Raw genomic sequence first — 22,103 nt, 5'->3', positions numbered from 1 at the left:
ACCTTGCTCAGCTGCAGGAGTTCAGTATTGAGGAGTGGTCTGACAGCGGATTCACTGAACCTCAGCAGGGTCTTAAGCATGGAGATGCCTTCATCTGTTGTGTTCTCAGTCACGGAGACAAGGGTGTAGTTGTGGGAACTGACGAGGAGCCCTACTCCATTAAAGACATCACCAAAACCTTCAAGGCGACTGAGCAGTCAGCGCTCACCGGGAAGCCCAAAGTGTTCCTGATCCAGGCCTGCCAAGGAACAGGAAAACAGCGTGGAGTGCCACACAACGGTCTGGAGGATGATTCTGGTGGTCGTTACATCCCTGAGGCAGCAGATGTTCTGGTTGCCATTGCCACTGTTGAAGATTATGTATCAATGAGACACATAATTGATGGGACCTGGTTTATCCAATCTCTGTGTCAGCAGCTGAGGGAGCGTTGTCCAAGGTAAATATAAAGCTCAAAGAAAATCTAAAACGTCCACAGTTCTTTGTATTGTGTCGATCCAATGACATGCTCTGTAGTGTAAAATGTACACATTATTAAATCTGAATCTGTGCACTGTTGTAGGGGTGAGGACTTAATCACCATCCTGCATCATGTGAACAATGAAGTGGGTCAGAAGGAGGTCCCCAAAGAACCAGGTGCAGTGAAGCAGATGCCTGAAGTGAGATTCACCCTGAGGAAGAAACTTGTACTTTCACCGCATAGCAGCTGAGGCCACAAATCATGAAACATAGTCGACGTCATCTCTTAATTAAGGGTGTACAATTAACTCACAGGAGTGGTTTCTTCAAATGTTTATTGGCTTTTTTTTCTGTTTTATTTCATTCTAAATGTTTTATCCTTTTTCATATTGAATCATTGCCTTTTATACTGTCACACATTTTTATCTGAGAATAAAGCTGATATTCTGATGACCACTGGTGGGCTCAACTTTTAATCACTCAGACTCCAGATGTTTAGAATCCTTTGCAAGCAGAAGCTCCACATGCTGAATTCTGGTTGCATTTAGATATTGAACATATAATTGATCAGTTTCAGCTTGCTGACTGAATTGTTATGAACTTTAATCCGACTCAAGAAAAATGGAGCAGAGTCAGTGATCTTCAGTCTGCTTGTGGATTGATTGTATAACACACAAAGAGTAGCTACAACTAACTGGGCTGATTACCCAAAGCATAAACTCCAAAAAAATCCTCCCAGTGTGTTTCATTGGTATCCCCAAAGTTCGATTATCACCTGATTCTCTCTTCCTGTCATGAGCTGCGTCACCACATTGTGTGTGATCATCTTTATGTAGACTTTTGTTTACACTCAAACCCGGCACAATCTTTATTTTCTGTACTTGTTGTTTCAACGCTGGGGCTGACAGAATGTCTACAATTCTACAATTTCCTTTTAGTAGATGCTTTTATCCAGAGCGTCGTACATCTGAGAGCAGATACAACACAAGCAAGGATCTAGTGAGGAGAAAATAATCTAGATAAGTGCCAACGTCTCCTTCTAATGACACACACCGAGGGCTCACCGAACATCCTTATCAAAGCTTCTCTCTACACTTTATGTACTGACATCTGTTTTATGGGTCACATTTGGTCATTTCTTATATGCATATATTATTATTGTTTATTAATGTGGTTTTCACATTCCTATGCAACTACCATCATTTTATTTTAGCTTCTATGACCGTATATGTCAGCATATCTATACAAGTGAAAATAGCTGGCTTAGACATACACTAGACGATAATTTCCAACATCATATATATATGTATACAAAATAGAATAGAATAGATTTTTATTGTCTTTGTTAAACAACAAATGCAGTTTAGCAGCTCTTTGGGTTAGCAGCATACAACACAATTTCAATATTTTTATTTGGTCTGCCCTTTTTTTTAATACTAGCATTTCTATGGCATAGATGAATTGTTAAACCAGTTGAATGTTATTTATGTAGCTTCAGTTCTAACTTCAAGGTAGATTTTTGCAGTATTTTACAGTTTTCCCCCCAGTTTTTGCTGCGCATCAATGCTGCGCACATACTGCAGCATTTACGGTACTGCAGCGTCGTTACCATGACAACTCTGATTCGTTCGTCCTCTTCTCCGAAAACAAGCTGCACACAGAAGTACCGCATAAGACTGCTTTCCTTTATAACCAACCAAACAAACAAACAAAAATGACCAGAACACGCTGTCTGTCGCAACAAAAGTGTGTCTTGTGAATCTGTTCCGACTGCGCAGGGACTTTTTTTTTGTTTGTTTGTTTGTTTTTTAAACACCGGGTGCATCTGCCCTAAATACAATCAGCGTTAACGATGGAAGCCCCGCTGGAAGAAGACGTGGCTACTGCCGGTGCCTCAGCGGGGACTGAAGAGCAGGACTTGAAAGCGTCTGAAGAAGCAATCGCATTCATGTCCAGCATCGGTGAGTCCACAGTTCTGTCCTAATGTCAGTCAGTAGGAGACGAGAGCCGCGTGCGCCTGAGCTCGCGCCACCTGCTTTTGGCACATCTTGAGATGCTCCAGTGGGAAACAAAAAAAAGAGCTATAAACTATTCATTGCATGTGTGCAGTTGCCAGAGATGATCAGATGAGCTTTAGAGATATTTCATATTGCAGCTTTATGTTTAAGTCTTTTCACTTCCCTCAGAGCTGCAGAAGTGCCTGTTTGCAGACTCTCTGGTGACTGTGTCAGAGGGAGGCAGAGATCTGGGCAAGTTCAGTGTTCGGGTGGAGTTTGGCCGCAGAGTCCAGCAGCTCTGTCTGCTGCTGCACGCTCAGAGCCACGGAGCCATTGATGACTCCCCCTGTGGGACAACAGTGACAGGTGGGACAAGCTGATCGCCACTATTTTCCATTTAAAATCCAGATGTGCCAGCATGCTCCCTTTAACGTCTGCCCACTTTGACCATATCAGCCTACCTGACTCCTGACCTGGAGGTGCTGGAGGAGGATTTCCACGAGTATGTCAAGGTGAGTCACTGCAAGCTTCCCATGATTTTAAGATTTTTTTAAAGGTTTTAAATGGGTTGGCGTCACTTTACTTAGTAGAACTCATACACCATCACACCCCAGTTAGAGGTCGGCCAACCAGATGTTTTTCGAGATCCAGCCTCAAAAACAGATGCGATCTGTCCGTCACAGTAGCTGCTTGTAACGTCTGCTCAGACTTTAGAAAGTTTTAAATTACTGCTTAAGACCCACCTCTTTTTATTGGCATTTCATTCAAGTAGAGCTTAACACCCTGTTTTATTCATCTTATTCAGGTTTGTCTTTTGCTTTTAAATGTTTTCAAGAAATAAATGTGACTTGGACATATTTACTCACACAGATCAGCAGTTGTACTATACATAAAAGTGTCGTACTTGTCTATCATCCATATTTACGCCACATCTTTACCCAGAATCCCCTCCTGTCACATTTTTGATTTTAAGATTTTATTGTGCGTTTTTAGGGTTTTAAATGGGTTGGCGCTACTTTACTTAGCAGAACTTTCACACCATCACATCTAGAGGTCGACCAACCACATGCTCTTACAAGTGTGGTGATCCAGCCTCAAAAACAGAAACAGCACACATCACAGTAGCTGCTTCGATTGTCTGAAACAGTTCACTTTTCCATGTAATGACTGTTCAGACGTTGGAAACTTTAAAAAATTACTGCAACCCACCTCTTTTCATTTACATTCTGATTCAAGTGGATCTTAACACCCTATTTTATACATTTAATTAGATTTGTCTTTTGCTTTTAGGTGTTTTCTGTGACTATATGTAACATTTTTACTCACATGGATTTGCACTTGCTCTATACATAAAAACATTGCACTTGCCTTCCGTCCGTATATCTTCCTCCTGAATCCCCGCCTCAGCTCGACGGCCACAGTTTGGACAAGAGGTGCCACATGGTGCAGCGCGACGGGCAGATGGTGATTGATAAAATTACAACTATGGGAGAGGTAAGACAAGAAGCTAGTCAGTGAGAGACAACTGCCTGACACACTCATAAAACAGCATTACAGCACCACCATTTAGCAAAATCCACCCTGAAATATGCTCTTTCTACATGCAGTCAGGAAGTTACAGGTAGTCGTAATCCTGTTTTTGTGCGTACAGGAGGTGACGAAGGAGAGCGTTTCTTATCCCATGTCTGCTCTAAGGGGGCTGGTAACTGAGGGCTCCAACTTGCTGCTGATGCGTCTCATGGCTCTGAAGAAGAAGGTGCCAGAACACATGACGTTCGTCTCCTTGGACCAACGACTGCGCTTAATCCACACCACCTTTGTGAGTTATTACGCCTGTGTAAGACTTCTTAGTCCTTCGATGACTTTTTTGAATAATGAAGTGTGACTGCTTTGTGTCTGCGTTCAGAGTGAGCTGGGTCTGAAGCAGCTGGAGGTTGGAGGTGAGATCCTGGAGGTGTTTGGGGTGGAGAGGATTGTTAATTCTGAGGAGGACAGTCCAACATCTTGGCACTGCTACTTCCTGGATGACGGGTGAGCTCAATGACTTTAACTCTCCGAGATCTTACACTTGCCGGATGGTCTCATTGTGCTTATGATTGGATCAAACAGGTTACGACTGTTGACTTTGTTACAATTCTTTTAGCCTTCAGTGTAGCCTGTTGAGCTACTATACCGATGTTTAGGTTCGCATGAATACTTGAATGACGCTTTAAAGGTCCCATATGGTGAAAATCCATTTTTATGGTTGTTAGAAACTTTGAGGTGCAAAACATGAGCTGTTAGGATATGAAGATGTCTTACATTCTACAAGCCCCCTTACAAGTAGTTAACCTCCCAGCTTTACAAGCGAGCAAGAATTTTAACCACATGCTTCATAACATCTAGCTACCCACAATAGTTATCCAGATTAACCTCTGCTCAAACAGACAACCTGAGGGGGGAAGGAACAGCAGCAGCTCTTTAGTTTTCAGAGCAAAACAGCTTATTTAGACCACAGCTAGAACCAGAGGTTATACAGTCATGGTAAAATGAACCCTCTATCCAATATTTTAAATGAAAAAGTAAAAGACACACTGTGGAGACTGGGCACAATATGGTCTCATAAGTCTGTATCAGGGAGGATATACTGAAAAACTAAACCCTCTTAAATTGGGTATCTATCGGTTATTCTGTTCATGGTTTTTTTGGCTGTAACTAAACAGCTTCAGGTGAAATACCATCACCCTGGAAGATGGCCAAAAAAAAGGATTCGCATGCAAACTGGGAAAACGAAGATTGCTTGTTAACAGATTTATACCATGGCTAACATAGATATATAAATGGAACAATGTAAGCAAAGATGTACGAAATTGTTTGTAGCTTTTATACTGCTAAGAGTAAATGGGCGCGTTTGTGGGAAAGCAAGACAGATTTTTAGCTATTTTCATGCTGTACAGTTTGCAAAATCCATTAAAGCAAGTTTGTGAGTATATTGTCTGTGATCAGGCACTTGGCCAGCAGAGTGCAGGTGGGCTCACCAGTCATCATGAGGCTTCTGGAGCTGCCATCAAAGACAGAAAAAGGTAATTATTCCCACGCACTGAGAAAACAGACATTGCTCAAATGAAACGGTCACTGATGTTTTTTGTGTGTACGTGTGTGTGCATTAGCTTTTGAGAAGATCCCCCTGGCGTGGGAAGAAGACATGCAGATGCGTTCAGAGTTCCTGGACAGAAAGGTGACCAAAAATATTCTCCTGCTGTACGACTTGACTGTACCTTAATAATACAGGTTCTTCCCACACATGTTCTATCATCCTGTAATTCATTTGAGCACCACAGAGCATGAATGTGTTCATGTCTTGTTGTGGTAGGATGAGCTGAAAGCGGGCCACGCCTCATATCTGAGACAGCACCCAGAGATCAGGGCCCTCGTATCTGACTTCCTGCAGTTCTTGCTGCTGAGAAAACCCGATGATGTCCATCAGTTTGCCAGAGAATACTTCCTGCCCTTTGCGTCTCGCCCTCCTCCAGAAGCAGACCCGAAAGCCGAGTGACGGCACACTCAAGGGCACATCTCACATGCTACAAAACTCAGTCTTTTTCCGTAGTTCACTCCCAACACAACTCACACTGATGTTCAGAAATCACATGTTTTTTTTCTTTCTTTTGAGTGATAGATGATGAGTGTTGAAAATGTAAGCGATGTGGAAAGGATGGAGCAGTAGCTTTCAAACCAGTGGCTGTGCGGTCTTTTCAGAGAACATTTGGGATCTGAATAAAGTGGCTTGTGTCAAACACAGTGTTTGTGCTTTGGTCTTATGAGCTATTTGGTCTGTGCAAAGCAGTTACACTAGCTGTGTGGCAATGCAGCCCTTCAAAATAAAAATTTACAATAGTAAACAAAAATACATGGGACTATATGGAATGCGTTACCACTTTGGCATTTAATGTAGATATAAACTAAACCAAAATAAGAGTTACAGGACAGCATTACACGGTATTTTGAGATATCATTACTTTGTTTACGCGGCTTTTATTTTCTTAAAATTTCCCAAGCGCCCAATGTACAAACAGGCGCGCGCTCATTTCCTCTGAAAGTGAAACTCTGAGCGACAGAAAGTCAAGACACGGAAAGAATCCTGTGGCACATCAAAGTTAGTTTATTAAGTTTTCGACCCGAAGAAGAGGTGATTTTTTTTTAGTGAAATACAGAAGACGGAAGTTTTCGCTCTTGTGGCCGTAAAGTGTCGCTGAGTGGGCGAGTCGGCGGCGGTAAGTTTTTGCGTCATAGACTCACCTGACGGTTAACTGTAGGAGCCGCAAAAGTTACGTTCTCGACTCGTATGTGCTCTAAACTGGTTTAAAAGTACTTTTTCTATGTAGTGGTGTCGCTCAACCTTGACAGAAAACTTTATAAACGTGTAAATTTAACCCGGTGTGACGGTAAACAGACGTCGCGGCTGTGGCTGGTGTTTTTCCAGATACGTCACTCATCGTATTCTGCTGAGTTCACATAAAACGTTTTACTGTAAGTCCGTATAGATCTGATGACCCTTGGCTTGTTTAGTGTTATTTATAGTATAATTTACACTGTTGTTATTTACTTTTTAATCCTCATTTGTTCCTTATTCCTTAATTTGCCTATATTATATCAATATCGATCAGTTTAATGTTATTTACTCGGAATTTTGTATTGCTAAAGTCCAAAAACACCACCTTGTTTACTAGAGAGTGTCTTGACAGTAAAGGTTATTCATACAGCACTAGATCAACTGCTTTTGAGAGAGAGAGAATAAAGGGAAAAGTGAAAGAACAAAATCAGTATAAAAGGCACACCCTTTCAAATTAAAGGTGTACTGAATATAAAACATGTCCTCCAGAGGGCTGTGCTATCAAGGTAGTAGGTTAACAGGTATGCTGAGCGTAACTAATGACACTGAAAAGGCCATGCAGTAGTCACAGTGTATGTATTGCATTGCCACTTGAACCCATTACCTGTGGTGCACAAAATGCAATAATATGCACATAAATGTTATTGTTTTTTTCCTGTTTTACTGCCAAGACGGAGGGAAAAACAGACTTACTGATATTCGAGTTCACCTTATTCCACCCTGACGGAAATGTGTGATTATACAAAGAAAGACGTTGTTTTTGCCTCACTGAACCAGTTGTTCCTTTTGTTCCATTATTCACTTGTTACAGCATCTTGTTTCTTCCTGTATGCAGTCTATTGATATTTATCAAAGAGATTATTTAATCAATAACATTAATTTTACCCTGGTTTGGCCAGAATCCCTCACAGCTCTCCATTATACCAACCTGTTCTTCTTAACTGAAGAAGGCAGCATACAATTATATCAAATACCAAGAACAACATAAGTAAAAGTCAAATTGAAGGTGTGATAGTGCTATACTGAATATAAAATATGTCCTCCAGAGGGCTGTACTATCAAGTTAGTAGATTTACAGGTATGTTGAATTGATTGATCTATTTTGTGCTGAAGAAGGCAAATCACATGTGAAACGCTCTCCTTTTTGGGAGTACACACTGAGCCTGATGAAGAAAACAAAGAATGTTAATAACCACTGTCGTTTTGCCTGTTATCTTTGTTTGGGGGTTCACGTTTTGTCAAACTGGCTAATGCAAAGAAAGCCTGGCGATGTCAAAGTTGCTTCGTAGTACAGCGATATGAAAGTGACTTAAACCTACCTCACTAAACATTTTCCTCATGATTTTTTGGTCACAATCTTTAGTTTTTGTACTAGTTTCTATACTTTAGAAACGTAGCGATTGTAGCACTATGTGTAGCGTTCTCAAGTTTTCAGTCGGATCCCCGCTCGCTTGTTCTGTCTGGTTTCAAAAGACCAAATTCCAGACTCGACAATTCAAAACGCTAGTTCTCAAACCAATGTAGGACGTCACTGTGGCTGTGGTCATGTTGCCTACACACAAACTATGGTAAAAGGTGGCTGATAACATACCACTGTTCCAAAACATGCATACACACACAAAAATTAATTCTGAGACTTTATTTTGATGGAAGTGTACTTTCAAAAGCAATTTAAATAGAAATCCAAATTTTGCAAGTCTCAGTTTGTCACACAGGTCAAAGTTAGGGTGCCTCACATCACAGGCTCTGGTCCCTTTACCCTTTAGTAAATCCAATAAGTTTTTGCTCAAGCTATTTTATTTGTTTTCTTATCCCGTTTTTTTTTAAATTATAAATTAATTCTTTCTCGTTCAGTTTCTTCTAAAAATGTGTGCTTTACAGTTTATCTGAAGTTGTGTCTGATTCCCCATCTCCCTTGTTTCTTTCACTCTAATAGCCCTAACCTGTAAAGTTCTGTGAGCTGAGCACCAGGCCGGTGCTGGTGGGAGTGGGTTCTGTGATGGATAGGCGGATCCTGGCCAAAATAGACGACGAGCTGGAGTCCACTGAGGTGGCAGAGCTTTGCTTCTTGTGTCGGGATGTCATCAGCGGGAAACGGCTTGAGGGGGTGAGCACCACATACTTCATCATGTTGTCTTTGTCTCAATGCCATGTCTGAGGAGACTGACAGTGTGCTACCTTCTACACTCCCTATATTTACAACAAAACTAACCAGTGTTTGTCTGTTTGTTGGTTGTTTTGCTACAGATCACGGATGCAAAGCAGCTGTTCTTGAGACTAGAAGAAAAAGGTTTGCTGGAGAACAATTATTTTCTTTCGCAGCTGCTCCGCACCATCCGTCGAGCGGATCTCCTCAGCCACATTGAGACCGACAGCAGACAGGCAGAGGAAACGGACGCTCAACCTGCCCTGTCACAATACAGGTAAGAAATTGATTTTAACAGTCCAGCATACACACAGTATCGGCAGATAGTTTCAGTTTGATTTATCTGTGGCGTCTTTGTTTTTCCCTCTCTTTTTCTTGCTCTCACCTTCAGGATGATGCTGTACAAAATATACGATGACATGACTAAGGAGAATCTGGAAAAGTTGAAGTTTCTGTTCAACAATGACCAACGCAGAAAAATGGAGCTGTGCAATGTGAGAACACTCACACACCTTGCTAGCAGTTTGAAAATTAGCTTGCCACACCCACAGAAATGGGTTGCGTAAGAAATGATGACACATCAGCTACAGTTTTTTTTTTCTTTTCAGAGGAAAGTTTATACACAACACTGGGAATTAAATGTGTATTTAACAGTTAAACTCTCCTCACTCTGATCAGCATATTATTATCATTGCACCTGTTTTTCTGTAAAGGGGAACCTAAAGAAAGTGCATAACACATTACTTACAGTTTTCCATCGTGCAATGCTAGCTTTAAAATTCAGATGATGTCTTTTGTCTCATTTCAGTTTAGGTTTGGCTGAAGAGTTTGATTATATTTGTACATTTGCAAATGGAAACTAGGTTGTGATTTAAGTAGATCAGCAAAGATGGGCTTCATCCAGCGTAACATACAACCCTCCTGTATCAAATTAAAACAGAATTGTGGCTTTTACAACGAGCTAGCGAGCAACTAGCGTCTTTTGGAGCATCTAATTTTAGTTATGTTCACTATGTAGATACAGACAGTTCTTCACCAGACCCATTTCATGTTGCAGAACTGATTGCTGAATTTGCAAATGTAAATGCAAAGCTTCTAGAAACAAAACATCTTCTTTATTAATTACAGACAGCCCTGGATGTGTTTGTTGAAATGGAGAAGGTAGGATCGTTATCAAATGGAAATCTTTCTGCGCTGTATGACATGCTGCGAGAGATTGATCAACAGCTGGCATCAACTGTACAGAATTACATGCAAGGTATGAGACGCGCATATATGCACAAACTGATACACATTCAAACGCTTTATACCTTTGAAGTCAGTCAAACGGTTTCACTGTTTGCAGGAGTGCCCCGGCAGCATCAACCCAGTTTACCTGTCAGCGTGGATTTGCAGGTGTGTGTGTGTAAATGTGTGTTCCTGAACAGTTTATCCTGAAATTACTTTGCTGACTGCTGTCGCTGTTGTTTTCCCACAGAGGGTCAACAACACTCCTCGGCCACAACCTTTTCTGTCCATACCTGAGTCTCAGCTCAGCTGTAAGTGTCTTTGTCAACAACTCAGTTGATGATCAAGTTGTAGAACATCATACATATATGCACATGCAATTTTTATTACTACTCCTTATGCTAGTGATGTAAGTTTACATCTTTTATTTTTTTCTTCAGGTGAGAGCGAGAGCGTTTACGCTGATGCACAATCACCCACAGAGCCCTCTCCACCTCCTGATCCTGATTCGGTACCTGTTCACAGAATCACAAATACCTCTCATGTGATCTTTCAGTCACTCTTTTAGTTGAACGTTAACATTTCTGATCGTCTGTGTGGCTGTGCTTCTGCTCCGTAGATGGACTATTATGCTCTGACTCATAATCCTCGTGGTTTGTGTGTGGTCATCAACAATGAGAACTTTTTGGGAATAGGGCTGAAAAGTCGAGGAGGAACTCAGGAGGATGCACGTATGTGTTCTTGTACTTGAACATCCACATGGTCTGATTTATGAGTGTATGACTGTTTAATCTGTTGCTTATTAGGCCTTGTTCCAATCAGAGTTAATGCTGTCGTATGATGATATGATCTACTGATGTGCTTCCATTTGTCTGTTTTCTATGTGACACAGAAGCTCTGAAGGATGTGTTCACCCGCTTTGGCTTTGAAGTGGAGATACACAACAACCTGACTGCAGGAAATATGCGAACTGTCATACGCATGCTAGGCCAAAGAAATTTTTTGAGAGATGATGCCCTGGTGAGTAATTTCCGAATCCTTCAGTGAATTTTTAGATACACTTAGTTCAGCATTTTGGACTTTTTGCAGTATTGCTGAGAGTTGGATTAGAAGAACAATATATCTCTCATGTATGTGCTTTAACTGTGAAGCCAGAAGCTTGGGCCAATTAAGAAATAGTCCACCACGCAACCCCAACTTCTCATTTTAACCCTTAAGTTTTCATTTACAAGTGTTTATGAACCAGATGCTGCCTCATATACATATATAATCTAACTCTTCGTGGGAAGGAGAATATTTTCTAACATGTCCCCACGTAGACCTTTCATAGTCTGGTGAACCTGCAAGTTGCTGTGATTAAATGCATTTAACAACTATATTTTATATTCTTCTTTAAATTTCTGAGGTTGAGACATACTACGCACTGACATATGTGTCTTCTGTTGATCTAAGGTGGTGTGTGTGCTTTCCCACGGACTAAAAGACATTGTCTATGGCACTGATGAAGAGCAGGTGAAGCTGTCAGAACTGACAGAGCCTTTCAAAAGTAATGCAGCGCGCACCTTGGCAGGGAAACCCAAGCTCTTCTTCATCCAAGCATGCCAGGGTCGTCAGTACCAGAGAGGAGCTGTGCCTTGCCTCCCAACACAAGCACAGGCGGAGGTGGAAACACTAAGCCACTGGGAGGCAGATGCAGGACCTCTCTCCAACGAGACGGTGCCCTGGGACGCGGACTTCTTGATAGGCATGGCCACTGTGCCAAACTGCATGTCGTTTCGAAACACTGCCACAGGCTCCATCTACATCCAGGAGCTGTGCCGGCAGCTAAGGAAAGCAGCAGAAAGGTGAGAGACAACCAGAAACTTTAGGATTATGTTGTGTTCACACTAGACACAAGTGAAATCATTCGCACAAATGGTTTCCATGTATAGTCAACGTGAAGACGCGATTAGATGCGAGTAAGCGCCCTGCAGTGCGAATCGCATGATTAGTGCAGCGAATCGAGCTAGTTATTCGGGCGAATGACGTGATTCTCGCCGCATTAAATGCGCGAATGATGCAAATTCACGTTGGACACGCAAGTTGAAAAATCTGAACTTTAGCAATCTTTCGCACCGCGATGGCCAATCAGCGTTGAGATTCTCTGGTGACGTCAAGAACATGATTCATTCCGTTTTTTGCAACTACACTGTGGATACTGATTGATTTACTAACCCCAGGAGATAAGTAGCTGCATTACTGGCCAAGGCAGATCTCAGTGCTTAGCAGACTGGCTATCCCTCTCCTCCAGTTCACACACAAGAATTCCACCTCTTCAACTTTGTAAGCTAGCGAGCCGAGTTGCTAGCTATCACAATGCTAGCAGATAGCAGATAGATAAACCTCAGCAGGCTTCTCGTCGATGTGGTCATCGTACTCCTGCTGGCAACGGCTCGTCCGTTTGTTGTATGGGACGAGGAAAAAAACATGGCTCTATCCCAGGGGGCGGCTGTAGTTGGTATCCTGGAGGGATATCCTGGTACCGATCCTCTCCAACGGTCGTCAAACTGGGTCCAGGTCAACCAAAAACAGCGCTGGAACAGCGGCCGTCATCCAGGTGCAGCTCCTGGAGAAGGTGGAGGAATTCCCCGAGCCGTGTGGGTCTCTGGAGGATCCAATGGACCCGGACGTGGCGGCGTCTGGATTCGCTTCATTCACGTCAATGACACGAATTCAGACACAAAACTTTCTGAGTTTAAAGCGTGAATGAAGCGAGTGAACTCTGTGCACACACGTGTCCAAATACGCGCGAATAGCGCGATGAATTCGCGTCGGGTGTGAACACAGCATTATACTGTGTTTTTTGACAGAGCTTTAAACCACACTTTGCCCCAGCTTGATCACAACATCTGTTATAAAGTACAACCACATTAGTCTCCTTCAAACGTGCCGGCTTCTAGGCCTGAGCCATATCATACCATGCACGGTAATACTGCTGTAATGTTAGGGGATGATATGAAACTGAAATATCGCGATAAGATTTGAGTGAAACGTGCATGTGCAGTGCCGTTGTTTTCGTCCCATCTAATGCACTTGGAGCGAGAAGCATGGCGGCCACAGAGGAGGAGGGCGAATGCAGTGCATCGACCGCCACAGTAGGGCTGGACCTGGATATCAGAGTATTCGGTCGTTGTGGTGTCCGCATAGCAATTCTGAGATCATCACTTAAATCTATATAGCAATTTTTTTCATTTATATTGTGATAAATACTTTTGGCCATGTCACCCTGTCCTACCAGCTTCATATCTGAGCTGCTCACTTTTCAGTAAGTCTCGACACCAATCTAACTATGTCAGACCTTGTAACATTTGTGCATCACTTTCAACACAGAACAACTCTAAATTGTATGCAGTCACTTATGTACTGTCCAATCTTGCACATACGACAAATATCATGCATTTCTATCGTTGTACCTATCTGTCTACTTTTGTTTCCAGATGCGCTCGTCAGGCAGCAGGATGTCGTGTTAAAATGTTCCTACAAATCAAGAATTGTGATTTTTAATGTTTTTGTGCAGCTCGGAGAAGGATGACATCAACACTGTCCTGACCCGTGTGAACAGGGAGGTCAGCAGAAGGGAGTATTTAGCCTACAAGCAAATGCCAGAGCCCAAATACACGCTCACCAAGAAGCTCGTCCTCAAGTACGTCTCAGCTGACCTGGACCACGTGCAGAAGTGAAGATTTGTCACATTGACGGATTCACATGAACCTGATTGTTTACAGTATTTTTGACTGTGTGTGTGTGTGTCTGTGTGTGTGATACAGATGGTTGGATGAATTTCTTGAGAATCTTGTGAATTGAAAAAACCTACAATCAGGGTAAATAAATTGTCTTAGTGTTGTTAAAATCTTGTAATTTTCTCGTCATTTTTCAAAATAAACACAAAGGCAACATTTGGAACGTTGTGCTTTCAGTCTCATAATTACAGACGCTGTGTGACAAACCTGCCGTCCAATTCTTTAAACCGTGCACATACTCGCTCTCCACATTCTGCTCCTTTAAAATGGTGTCATTCAATGGAAATATGGTGAGTTTTCAAACTTAGAGAAATAGATGTGGTTTAGAAAATGAGTATTTCTTCAGACATTAACAGCCGAGTGACTGTTTTCTGCAGGGAAACAGAATTTAAAACCTCGTGGAGTGCTTGGTGTAACGTTACAGACATACAGTGGGACAAGATTCAAGGTAGTCTGTGGAGACTGTTACTATCTATGTTGAGTCTAAGTGGGGAATAGAAATAAGCATTTATCTGTCTAAACTTGTGGGATGGAAAAATCTGATCCGCTACGTAATAACCCCTCAAATAAAGAGTAAACAAACTGGCTCACAACAATCCTTTTAACATACGACGGAACAGAGAGACAAAACACACACATTTTTGGGGATTCAATTAGTTATGTAATTAGAGACTCTGGGACATGTGATGCCTGAGGAATGCAAAGTCATGTAGCTTGTAAAATATATGATTGTGTTGTTGATATTGATTGATATTTAAACAAGATATTATTGATTATGGGCTGCAGGGTGGTTCAGTGGTTAGCACCGCTGCCTCGCAGCAAGAAGGTCACCAGTTCGCGTCCCGGTTAGGACACCCGGGATCTTTCTGCGTGGAGTCTCCATGTTCTCCCCGTGCAGTGTGGGTTCTCTCCGGGTTCTCTGGCTTCCTCCCACAAGGTCCAGAAACATGTTGCGGTTAATTGGTGATTCTAAATTGTTCGTAGGTGTGAATGTGGTTGTCTGTCTCCAAGTGTAGCCCTGTGATAGACTGGTGACCTGTCCAGGTGAACCTGCCTTCACCCTGAGTCAGCTGGGATAGACTCCAGCCCCCCATGACCCTAGTGAGGATTAAGCGGTGTGTAAATAATTTTCCATTAAAGAAAAGGCGAAATTCATGATAGTCACTCAAATAACTAGAAACTGAAAAAGTGATAATAAATAAAAATTTGCTAAATTACAATTTAGTGAAATAAGACATTGCTTTTGAATTGTGGTTGAAAAGAATAATTTTAAAAATAAATCTGATTGAGAGTTACAGAAAACACTTGATTGCAGTGATTGGCTCAAAGGGTTGTTCAACAAAGTATTAGTTTACAGGTCCTATCATGGTTGTTTTTTATTTAATATATATATATTTCTGTTGAACCACAATCCCAAAACAATGTCATGATTTTCATTAGATTTTTATTTATTATTACTTTTGTCAATTCCAGCTTATTTCAGTGACATCTGTTTTCTTCTTCCTTCTTTAATGGGAGGCTATGAACACATGTGAGGACGACTGTAGATAATCATTTGTTCTTTTACAGTGTGTGACTGCAAAAATCACACCGTTGAACTTTTTTTTTGTTATTGTTGTCATTTTACAGTTATTTGTTGTTATTTAAAAGAAGGACTTTCCCTGTTGAGGACTGAAAACTGGCAAAGCATTTTGTAAACAGTTATTCCACAGAAGATTTTATTAAAGTATAGAACACACATAGAATCACTTTAGATGAAATGAAATGAAATGAAAAACACTTTATTTATCCCAGAAGGGAAATTCAATCTTGTAAAAGCTCACTTTTTAAAAAAAAAAATCAATATAACATATATTTTATACAACAACAACAACAATCATTCAGTCAGTCAGATTTGTTTTTTGTTGATGTTGACGGTGCAAAGAAATGGACAAAACTACAGCACTTTGTTGTTGTTGTTGTTGTTGTTTTTTTTACTGTATAAAAAGCTGCAAAAACAATTTCTTTTGCCATCCCCCGTTTTTGAATGTTACATCATCCCACTGTTGTTTGTTGTTGTTTTTACATATTTGTTTGTGGCATCCTTGTGGCTGTCAGACGTTCACGGCCCATGTCGGTGTAATGTGCCTTTATTATCGAGGCGTGTCTGCTGGCAGTGAGTCAGCGCCTCTCCGGCCCGGCTGCGCCCACAGCTGGCATGTGTGTGTGTGTGTGTGTGTGTGTGTGTGTGTGTGACAGGCTCCTCCGGACTCCACCCTGATCTCCGAGCTTCCAGGAAACACTCCACTCCTCACGGCTGCTGCTTCACATCTGTGTGCAGCTGCAAAGTGCAGCTCGGAACCCCGCGGAACGGACCCACAGACCGGGACGGAACAGACCCACACACCGGGACGGAACAGACCCACACACCGCCGGACAAGTTGAGGCGCTCGGTCCTCTGGGAGTTTTTGTGACAGCGCGCAGCTCTCGGCGCGTCTCCTCCGGGGATAAAGACGGTGAAGGCGGCTGGACGTCTGTGAATCCGGTGAGTGGAGCCGCTGTAAGATGGAGTCACGTCCCCCTGAGCTGCTGTTCTCACCTGAAAAGGCTTTTTGTGAGCTGAGGTTTGGTGAACAGGGTGGAGTGTGTGCTCATGTTTGAATCCGCTCAGCCATCTTTTTTTTTTCTTTTTAGGTCTCAGTCAAGAAAACTTCTAAAATGAGAGTTTAAATTTAGCTGCGGTTTAACTGATGAGGCTCATGGCTGATGAACTGTTCTCAGGATATGAAAAAGTCCTGTAGAAGAAAAAAAAGAGAAAGAGCTAAGGAAGGCGACCAGCAATGGTGTAGATTGGATTTTTTTTTTTTTGAGCAAGCAAACAACAGAAATAGAGGTGGCAATTAGAAAACAAATATGGTGGAAATCTGGCAGCAAGGTTCCCAAAAAATCCGTTTTAAAAGGAGAGGACAGAATTCCAACAAAAAAGGATTTTAAAAAATTTAAAAAAGGGTAAATATCTGTAAAAGTTTTGCTATCTTTTAGTGGATTTAAATACAGTTAAAGTGTGACATTTTATAGTCAAAAGAACACATTATTGTTTGTAAAAATGGGGGGAAAAAAATAGAATACAGATTTGGATGTGATTTATTTGATTTTTTTACACTCAACAAATAAAACGTTTTGATTTTACTACTTTTTTTTATATCTGTAATGTCTCAAAGAATTTTTATCCCATCTTTCAATATATTTTTGAATATACATAATTGTGTTTTAAGTCATGGCAATATCTGTAAAATTATTATTATTATTGGTTGGAAAAATAGTGTAATTCTGCAACCAAATGCAAAAGTACAAATGACAATATGTAAAAATACTCATTTTTTAAAAAGTGGACTTTATCTACAGTTTTGGCCTGTTTGATTATGGTTTACTAGGAAATTAAAGCAAATCTATAATTAGTTTATCTGTAATTTAATCAAAAAAAAGGGCAAGACTATATCATAGAAGTTAAAGTGACGTAAGTTATTATAATAATAATAATAAAACAAATTACTGTTTATAAGTTTTGGGCCTGTTTTTTATGGTTAACTATGATTTATTTATTTATTTATTTTTTAAACTCTGTGATCTTACTCGGTATTATCTGTAATTTAACAACACTGAAAAAAAAGTAAATAAACAGAAAATTGCTCAAGAAATTGCAGTTAAAATCTGATCATTTTTAACAGCGTAGGAACTGTGATGATGAATATCTGTTTGTTGCACAACAACCTGTGACTGGTCACAGCTGGAAGCACTCAGGTGTTAGCGGCTCTCATGATGAAGACCTTGTTCCAGTGAGGTCAGCCACGGCTTAACGGCGTCACATCAACACTCACTTGTTTCCCCACATATGAAATCACTGATGGTCTGAGTAGTGAGTGTCTGCAGCAGAGGAGGCTGCGTTTCTGTCGCCTTTTGTGTTTCATGAGCTTCACTTGATTACACCAAAGGACCGCTAGCTCTTCTAGACACTGGTAAAAGATGAACGTGTATAGGTTTGAGTGGAGTAAGCTTTTAAACCCATACGTTGTTAGTTAGAGAGTTCTGTCTGGGTGGAGTGAAAGTATAAGAACTTGGACAGAAAATAGTATGTTACTGGTCATCCAATTTGGCAGGTGGCACCATCAGGAGAAACAAGGGTCCTACGACTGGGGTCCTGAAACTGCAGCTTCCTCTGCTGCAGACCTATAATACTGTAAATTCCTGTTTGTTCATTCGTTCAGCCGCCTCACACCACAGGTCAACCGTCAGGGCCGATACTGACACCAATTACATGTAATCAAGGAAGCTGAGAGCTGGTACATAACGTGAAAGTCTAGTCAAACTATAGAGTAACACTAACTCCAACACAAAGCTCGGTTTAACCATCTTTATTTATGTTTTACATGTGTTTAATTAAAAGAGAACTTATCCTTCATTGTTGATTGGCTGTTACTCGTGACAGGGAACTAATCAGATCGTGCTGTGGGCGGAAACGTTTCTTCAACATTGCGATGATGCTTTTGATAAGTAAACAAATATTTCAGTGGATTAGGTTTCTGTCTTTCGGTTTTAACAGGTTCACGTCTAACATAGAGCCCTACCACTGAAATAAGATATTAAATTATGTCCATCCAGGCTTTTATTGAACAAAGTGGACACAGGGTTTTCTCCAGGGTTATAACAGAGAAACGGTCCGTTATGCTACTGCCTGAAAAATTACGCTGCAAATTGGGCAGTTACGTTGATTTCGAGGGTAAGTGCAGGAAAATGGTCATTTCTCTACGTTGATGGTACCTGGCTAACGCACATGTATGCAGGCAAATATTTAATAACAAGCACCGATGTAGTTTCTCTATCTTCGTCTTCGCTGTAGAGAAACTTCATCGGCGCTTATTGTTAAATATTTGCCTGAATACGTGTGAGCTAGCCAGGAAGTGTCACTAAGACAGCCCCCCGCTATGCTGTCAAACATTTCTGGTGAGAACCCCGGGACATGGGCACCCAACCAGTTGAACAGAACATACATTTAAACAAGAAATTAAAGTTTAATTTCTTCTGTTGTCATTCAAATAAATCCTCTAAATTCAACAAAATCAGCTCTTGACACTTTTCTTTTATTTATGAGCCATCGTGCCAGATAACCTCGCCTTGACTCTGTGGATGTAGACGGCGGGTATAATCCTGCCAACCATCTCCCTTCACTGCGCTTTGTATGTGTTGAAATCCACTTAACTGTGTAAAATGACAACAACAACCTCCCACCCTGAGGATTGTGATCCTGCACTTAGACAGTCCTGCTAGTTTTTTTTAGCGTTATTGCCATTTTAATCCCAGCGCTCATCTCCCTGCATGTTCAAATGTTCCACCGTCACTATGTGAAGAAACACTGAAGCCACGTCCTTCGTTCAGCTCCACCCAAGGTGACTGGGATTAGTTCAAAGAAATACAAACAAGAGAGAGTGTGTGTTTTTGAATGCATGGCTTGTGTAGACAAAAGAATCATTCTTCTGCGTTGCTTTTCAGGCAGCCTCATGTGTTCATGATGCTGATGAAAATACAGCTTATCAGTCGGCACTACTTTGCAAAGTATATCAAGAGGCTTATATTCAAATATTGCTTCTGTCTGAGCTTCAGCATGGGACTAAATTTGTTTTGGTTGTTGGTATGTATAAGCCTGAAGTTGTAAAAGTTGTCTATTTAGCTGCCTGCAACTGTTATTTTCCATTATCAGTCAATCTAAAGGGTATTTTCCAAATTAATCGTTCAAAAAGAAAAAAAAAAAGACAATAAAAGTAGTGACAAATGTCTTAATGTGTCTCAACCAACATCCAAAACTCACTGTTGTTCAGTTAACTGTTATATAAAGTCAAGAAGAAGCATCCAAGTCTTCAGAACCTCAAACAATGAGAGCATAAACTTAGTAGGAAAAGAAAGACCGTCCACTAAAGTGGGTAGGCTACTGTTACCTAAATCCTGCTTAAACTGCTCCTTTTGTGTGGTTCATCTGAAAAAATGTGAATGCCACCATCTGAAACTTGACCCAAACAAACTGGTGCAGTTCGAAGGCAACACAGACCAAAGATGAACCAAAAACCGGACAGAACACTCAAGAGCATCCAGTTCGTCTCGTCATAGAAGCTACGGCGGCTGTTGCAGTTTAGCTCAGGCATCATCATTCTTCCTTTGTGTGTTTGTTTTGACTGTTTTATACATTTTATAAACTCTTCTTGAATCCTCACAAAAGTATACAGAAACCCAAGAAGCGCATTCAGCCAAGTTCCTAATAAACATCATAAAAGCTGTGCAGTCAGGTTGTGACCTTCTCCGTGTGTTTTGTTTTGTATCCAACATTGAGTTTGAATTTACAACTTGGAGAACCAGAACTAAAATTTCTAACTTCTGCTTTGGTTTGGACCAAAAGAACTGAATTGGATAGGAATATGCTTCCCAACCCACCTGCAGAACTTTACTGTAAATGATTACAAAAAGGCAGAAGAATAAAACTGCATTAGAACAAACATTAGATTCATGAAGAACCAATTTTGTCTTCCACTGTTTGTAGTTTGTTGGCCGCTTTCAAGTCCATAGCTGTGCATGATTTTGTAAGAAGTGTGAGAAGTCATGATGACAAAGTACAATTAGCGACTATTTTAGCAACCAGCAACATAAATGGAAACACACTCACGTGTTCTTTACTCAACAGCAGCCTCAGATATTTCCAAGTTGAACCAAAACTTCAGACAGTCGGAACAGAAAGCAAGAATTCTGACCCTGTCAAACCGGTTCCTGCTGTCTGGTGTGGTGTTTGTGTTGTTTTGTCCAGTCGCATGACAGAACAAGCTGATGTCTGTGGTTCAGAGACGTGCTGCTCGGCGTTTGTGAAAAAGAATTTGAGGAAATGTCGTTTTTTTTTTTTTTGTTGGGCTGCATGGAGACGAACAGACTCGTTATCATCTGTTACAACACTGACTCAGAACCACATGACGACTTGGTGTTCGGGGGCGATGACGAAACACGTAGAATAATTAGACTTTAACGCTCAGGTTTCCACTGTTTGCCAGCAGCTGCGGCATTTTTCAGAGCTACACCCTGCTGCTCCGACACAGGCCTTCTTGTCCCGGTGACGAAGCCGCGATCTGCTCTGCAGCTCGTTCTGTTTGACTGAAGACACTCTGAAGCGCTTTTTCCATTGATTGTTTTCTGCCCTGTTGCTTGGTGCCTCGGGTTGTGATGTAATGGCAGCAGGAGGTGGAGTCGGCTCTTGAATTCTTTTGGTGTGTGTATTCCCCTAAAAGTCCCACTGAGAATGTCGCCCTGCTGCGTTTGGACACTTTCAAAATAGCCGAGCAAACAGAAACATGCTAAGAAACACAAGTCTGCCTGTTTAATGTGGCGCTTTAGCGTCTGCTGAAACATCATTGAATGCGATCTTCTCCTAAAGACTCGTTTTTTTTTTTTGTTTTTTTTTAAAGAAACCTAAATGAGTCACGCTGTAAAAGTGAGTTAATGTAGTTTATTGGGCTCTTAAAGTATCCTGTAAAAGCCGCTCAGCTCTCGGCCCCTGCAGGATCACGGAATAGTCGGGCCTCGGGGTGACTTCATTGTGCGAACACGTGTGCGTTTCTGTGTGAGCTTTATTATTGGAAATTTCCTTCACAAGGCTGTGGGCTGTTTTTTTGAGCCTCTGGTGGGTTTTGTTAACCGCATCGCTAAGCAAATCTTTATGTTCACGCTAACCTCATGTAGCCCCATATGTTACCATTAGAGCAAATACACAGTATGGGTGTGACCGAGCAGGAAGTCCAGTATTATCCAGCTTAAGTGTCACATAAACACACATTCACACAAGCGTTGTTAGAGTTAGACGTGATGTCTGCCTGAATAAATCGATCCTCAGTGCTGAAGCGATACCACAGCAGAAAGCTAAAACATCAGGGAAAGTAGGCAAATAATAGATGAAATATTACAAATTTTTACTATGATTAAAGAGAACCTTAGTGCACAAATAACACACTTTGGCTTATTTGCAGGAATTCAGGATGCTTTAAAGTCTGGTGGATTGCTCTGAATTCAAAAAAGTGCACGACTGTTTGTGCGCAGACCAAACTACATTAATAACACGA

At 41.3% G+C, this 22,103-nt stretch overlaps 4 protein-coding genes across 4 annotated transcripts in view; all 4 read left to right on the top strand.

Moving 5' to 3' along the window:
- The window catches only part of LOC103375119 (caspase-8-like), a 2,439-nt gene extending 1,527 nt beyond the window's left edge, over positions 1-912 (top strand). Inside the window, exons 4-5 of the mRNA XM_008305323.1 lie at positions 3-436; positions 560-912. Of these exons, the coding sequence (XP_008303545.1) occupies positions 3-436; positions 560-707 (582 nt within the window). The 3' untranslated portion in view covers positions 708-912. The remainder of the gene's footprint in view (positions 1-2; positions 437-559) is intronic.
- Positions 913-2,308: 1,396 nt separating this feature from the next.
- catip (ciliogenesis associated TTC17 interacting protein) lies at positions 2,309-6,216 on the top strand. Its single transcript, XM_008305321.1, has 9 exons — positions 2,309-2,417; positions 2,625-2,819; positions 2,910-2,965; positions 3,861-3,947; positions 4,105-4,272; positions 4,360-4,484; positions 5,439-5,515; positions 5,603-5,670; positions 5,806-6,216. The coding sequence occupies exons 1-9, from the start codon at positions 2,309-2,311 to the stop codon at positions 5,986-5,988; spliced, it is 1,068 nt and encodes a 355-aa protein (XP_008303543.1). The 3' UTR covers positions 5,989-6,216.
- A 313-nt stretch (positions 6,217-6,529) lies between these two features.
- Positions 6,530-14,140, top strand: casp8 (caspase 8, apoptosis-related cysteine peptidase). The gene is made up of 12 exons (XM_008305320.1): positions 6,530-6,706; positions 8,762-8,932; positions 9,073-9,248; positions 9,363-9,465; positions 10,100-10,229; positions 10,317-10,366; positions 10,449-10,509; positions 10,639-10,709; positions 10,818-10,929; positions 11,091-11,218; positions 11,651-12,042; positions 13,755-14,140. The coding sequence occupies exons 2-12, from the start codon at positions 8,825-8,827 to the stop codon at positions 13,915-13,917; spliced, it is 1,494 nt and encodes a 497-aa protein (XP_008303542.1). The 5' UTR covers positions 6,530-6,706; positions 8,762-8,824; the 3' UTR covers positions 13,918-14,140.
- Positions 14,141-16,012: 1,872 nt separating this feature from the next.
- The window catches only part of LOC103375114 (galectin-3-like), an 11,382-nt gene continuing 5,291 nt past the window's right edge, over positions 16,013-22,103 (top strand). The window contains exon 1 of the mRNA XM_008305319.1: positions 16,013-16,501. The gene's annotated coding sequence lies outside the window, so the exon portion shown is untranslated. The remainder of the gene's footprint in view (positions 16,502-22,103) is intronic.

This window comes from Stegastes partitus, unplaced genomic scaffold, assembly GCF_000690725.1.
Source record: "Stegastes partitus isolate 25-593 unplaced genomic scaffold, Stegastes_partitus-1.0.2 Scaffold2475, whole genome shotgun sequence".
NCBI classification, from domain to species: domain Eukaryota; kingdom Metazoa; phylum Chordata; class Actinopteri; family Pomacentridae; genus Stegastes; species Stegastes partitus.
This window is presented reverse-complemented; position numbering and strand designations above follow the sequence as displayed.

What these genes read in the sequence shown, in the direction of transcription:
- casp8 (XM_008305320.1), top strand. Translation starts at nt 8,825, where the DNA reads ATGGATAGGCGGATCCTGGCCAAAATAGACGACGAGCTGGAGTCCACT. An exon ending in GCGGGAAACGGCTTGAGGGG is followed by an intron (nt 8,933 to 9,072) that starts GTGAGCACCACA and finishes GTTTTGCTACAG; the next exon opens with ATCACGGATGCAAAGCAGCT. An exon ending in GAAAAATGGAGCTGTGCAAT is followed by an intron (nt 9,466 to 10,099) that starts GTGAGAACACTC and finishes TATTAATTACAG; the next exon opens with ACAGCCCTGGATGTGTTTGT.
- catip (XM_008305321.1), top strand. Translation starts at nt 2,309, where the DNA reads ATGGAAGCCCCGCTGGAAGAAGACGTGGCTACTGCCGGTGCCTCAGCG. An exon ending in TGCTACTTCCTGGATGACGG is followed by an intron (nt 4,485 to 5,438) that starts GTGAGCTCAATG and finishes GTCTGTGATCAG; the next exon opens with GCACTTGGCCAGCAGAGTGC. An exon ending in GCCATCAAAGACAGAAAAAG is followed by an intron (nt 5,516 to 5,602) that starts GTAATTATTCCC and finishes TGTGTGCATTAG; the next exon opens with CTTTTGAGAAGATCCCCCTG.